A 4093-nucleotide genomic window follows, 5' to 3' on the forward strand; every position below is an offset into this window, starting at 1 on the left:
TTTCTGGCAAAGCAAATTGACTTCTTTTTCGATGGCAGCTTTCTCCTCGTGGGAGAAAGGAAAAGAAAGGGAGTTTCCTGATTGTTTGGGAGTAGAATCAAAACTGATTTTGTAGCCAGTGATGGCATCAATTACCCACTGATTGGATGTTAAAGCTGACCAAGCGTATCTGAAGAACCTGAGTCTTCCTGCCTGGAATTGTTGATGTTTTGAACTTACTAGTTTTTTGAAGAGTCGTCACGGGCATTTCGCTGCTGGCCAGCAGTCTCCCAAAATCTCGGAGGGGGAGGACGAGAGATTGTGGCAGGCCGGAACGATCTCTGTGGAGGTCCGTGACGGTTGCCTGACCGCGTATCGCGGTAGCTGTCATACGGGCGAAACGCCGGACGTCTGCCACTCGTGAGGTTGCCGAAACGGCGGCGGTATCTTCCTACTGACGGGGCGATCTTCTGCCCCACCAAATAGGTATCTCCCACTGATTTCAAGGTCGCCGAAAGGTCACCACCGAAAAGTGTCTGACCCACTGGCACGGTTCGGCTGCAAATTCCCCGATACTTTGGGTTGAAAGATGGCTTTAAATCTTCTTGGCGCTTCATCGAGATTTCATACGTGGCGTGTCCCTCCAGCGTTATCCCATCCAGCGCCAATCGTTTGACGCGGCTCACATCAACTGCACTCTTGTCGTCGGCGGCATCATTAAGTTCTGCCAGGATATGGGCGTAAGGGATCATTCCTCGCACTACGGCTTTTTGAAGTTTTTGGGCTCGAGAGTCGGCCGCTCTAGCTCTGGTAGGAATGGACGCCCATAGCTGTTCATCGACACGGGGGGCACACAGCACCGGGGCGTTTGCAGGCGTCAGATATTGCTTATCCAGTTTTTCAAGACACTCAGTCTTTGGCGGCATGGTCACGGATTTTGTTAGCCGGGTAGAAAGTGCGTCGAAAACGGGCTTTACAAGCACCTCGGGGCCATGACCATATAATTCGTCGTCAGAGTCAAAGCCAGTGTTTTTGTTCACTTGTGCAGCGGAGAAAATCTCAAGGTCCGCTTCTGGGTCATAGCTGACCTGACGGCTGGGGGACGGCACGCCTGATACAACAGACTCCTCCGCAAAGATGCTTATTTCACGTCTGTTGAGAATGAGAAGGGCGTTAAGTGGTCTTGAACACTATGGGTTTTGTGGCAAGTTAACGCCCTTATCATTCTAAACCGACGATTAGTCATCTTCATCATCCCGGCTACGCCGAGGATGCCCGCCGGCAGTAACCATTTGGCTGTTTGGGGCATATGCTTCGCATGCTGCCCCGCGGGATGTTGAGCGTCAGATGGTTGGTTCTCCATTAAAGCTGCTAATTGCGTTTTTAACAGTTCGAAATCCGCCATCGACGGCACAGCAGCTGTGGAAGGGACTGGGCCCCTCGACTGTCCCCCAGCTTCCGACATATCCACAGTTGAGAAACTGCGTATGATAAGACGAAGACGGAACCTTCTGCCGTTCACACAAGAAAAAGATGAGAGGCGTGGAATATCCACCTCTTTTATATACACTCGAAGACTCAAACTCATTATCATGACAATCGACTTTGAATCTTCCACCTGTGTGAAGCTCCTGCCTAAAGCACGAGGAATATGCAACCCTCTGAAGCTTGTACGAAGTATTACGTGATAGAATTGACATTGTTGGTTCACAAGAGACTGCACTCATCACAATGCTCATTGAGGTGTTTTGGGGAGAAATATCTATGCCGTGATTTTTTTTTTCGTATAGCATCCCGATCAATATGGAAGGCAAAGGCATGTCCATGATGGTGTGTGTATCCTAATGAGTGCTTTTGCAAAGTTTGGAGCAGGCATACACCTCTGTGCAAAGTGCGCATATCCAAAAGGCATTTTCGGATGTACTTGTTGTTGTTTTTTATGTGGACCTACTTGGATTCAATAAACAATGATAAAAACGATACCTTTTTAATGATGAAAACAGCAATTGCACGATCATGTTTCATTTTATTTTGAAGTTGCACATACTGTATACAATAAGAATCATGTTTATGCCCGAACTAAGGGTATTGGAAGCCACTTTATGTCAAAAATGCATTGCAGATTAGAAACACAATTATCTCCATTACAAAATTGATAATTTGGGCAACTAAGCAGTGCAATCACACACTATACATACTGCGTTGTGATCAGTGGCGTATCTGGGGGGGGGGGGGCACGGGGGCACGGGGGCACGTGCCCCGGGCGACACTCTTTGGGGGCGCCGGGGGCACGAAAAAGAAAAAAGAAGAAGAAGAAGAAAAAAAAAATCGCCCGGACCGGGAAAGAGGGGGGGGGGGGGGGGGGAGGAAAACCAAATCAAACAAGACAAAAACAAAAATAAAATGACAATGTTTATTGTGTTCACACAAGAATTCCATGTTTTGTAGGCTGAAATTTCGGCTCGATCGCTGCGCTCGCTGGCCAAAATTTATATGTATATAAATTGAAGATAAGAAGAAAACGTCATGATGACGCGGACAAAATGACAATGTATATTGCGTTCACACATGCCAGCGTTAAAAGGCAAAATGTTACACGGAGCAACGGCTGCAATTTTATTTCTTTCGTTCTGAAGCGATCGCCCATTGGATCAAACAAGGGCGCTAAAGGTGTCGAACATACGGGTGGTGAGGCGCAAAAAACCAATTAATCAAACAAGATAAGAACAAGATAAGAACTATAAATACCCATGCATATATTGTGCAAAATCTGTTAAGAGGAATCAAAAATCTATACTATGTACTAACTGTGATAAATGGGCGCATGTTAAATGCGGTGAAGTTTCTGATGATATCTTTTATTCAAACGTTAACTGGATTTGCTGGAAATGTATAATATCTGAACTACCATTTCACTCCGAAGAATCAGTAAATATTGATGAGTTTGATGACAATGTGTGCATAAGTTCACAAACTGAAATAGCCGAGGATAGATCAGCAACTGTTCACTTCCCTAAACGAAAGGGGTTAAAAATAGCCCATCTTAATGTGCGTAGTATTCGTAACAAGTTTGACGAATTACGCATTTTCCTGAAAAACAATCCATATGATATATTCACGATGTCGGAGAATAAGTTTGCTCGGCTGGCCTTAAAAATCTTCCTCTTCTTCTCCTCTTTTGACAACGCTTCGGTGGCAATCAATCGAACAAAGACTTAAAAACCAACAATGTATAATGGTTTACAAGATTTTAAATGACAGAGTGCCGGCTTATCTAAAACCACTAATTGCCATTAGACCAGTGTATTACCTCACAAGATACGCAGTCAACAGCCCCCTCTTTGTGCCTACACCACGGACAGAATACATGCGAACATCTTTTTCTTACCAGGGAAGTGCAATATTCAACACCTTACCAGTATTCTTACAAACTTGCCCCTCTTTTGAAAGATTTAGAAAGTTATGCCGTCAATTGAGTTACACGTTTTAAATGAATATTGATTATGGTATAATGGTTATTTATTGAATGTTTTAACAATTTTGTATATATTTTTTTTTTAACTGTTTGTATTGGTTTTTTTTTATGATTTTTCTTCTTTGGTTCCATTAACCCCTATTATGGTATTTTAAACTCAGTTTTATATTTTTGGTGTGTCATTACAGTAATTTCTATTACACAGGTTTTTTTTTTTTTTTTTTTTTTTTTGAAATAATACATTTTGTTTATGCCGAATTCAGAATACATTTTAAGTCAGTCTCCATGGTCTAAAGTATCTCTTAAAGCTTGTATTGTTTTGTGTATATGTGTTACTCTTGTATATGTTTTTTTTTTTATGAAGTCTATTGTAATCCAATGTTTTTATCATGTATATGTACACAGGGCTCCCCTGGAAAGCAGTTGTGAAACTGAGGGGACTACCCTGTTTAAATATGACGGAATAAATAAATAAATAAATAAACAAAACGTAATGATGACGCGGAAATATACAAATTTCGGATCACTCGCGCATACTAATCTGGAGTATTTTTTTCAAGTCCTCAGTTTGTTGGTATAAATCGTTATCTATAAGGCCGTCATTATATCTTGATATAGAATTGTAAAATTTGATAAGCA

At 42.4% G+C, this 4093-nt stretch overlaps 1 protein-coding gene across 1 annotated transcript; it reads right to left on the bottom strand.

The window, feature by feature from the left end:
- Positions 1 to 218: 218 nt before the first annotated feature.
- LOC140246783 (uncharacterized) lies at positions 219 to 1444 on the bottom strand. Its single transcript, XM_072326117.1, has 2 exons — positions 1212 to 1444; positions 219 to 1131 (listed from the first exon to the last, which is right to left on the bottom strand). The coding sequence occupies exons 1-2, from the start codon at positions 1442 to 1444 to the stop codon at positions 219 to 221; spliced, it is 1146 nt and encodes a 381-aa protein (XP_072182218.1).
- Between the last annotated feature and the right edge of the window lie 2649 nt (positions 1445 to 4093).

The sequence above is a fragment of the Diadema setosum genome, chromosome 3 (assembly GCF_964275005.1).
Source record: "Diadema setosum chromosome 3, eeDiaSeto1, whole genome shotgun sequence".
Taxonomy (NCBI): Eukaryota; Metazoa; Echinodermata; class Echinoidea; order Diadematoida; family Diadematidae; genus Diadema; species Diadema setosum.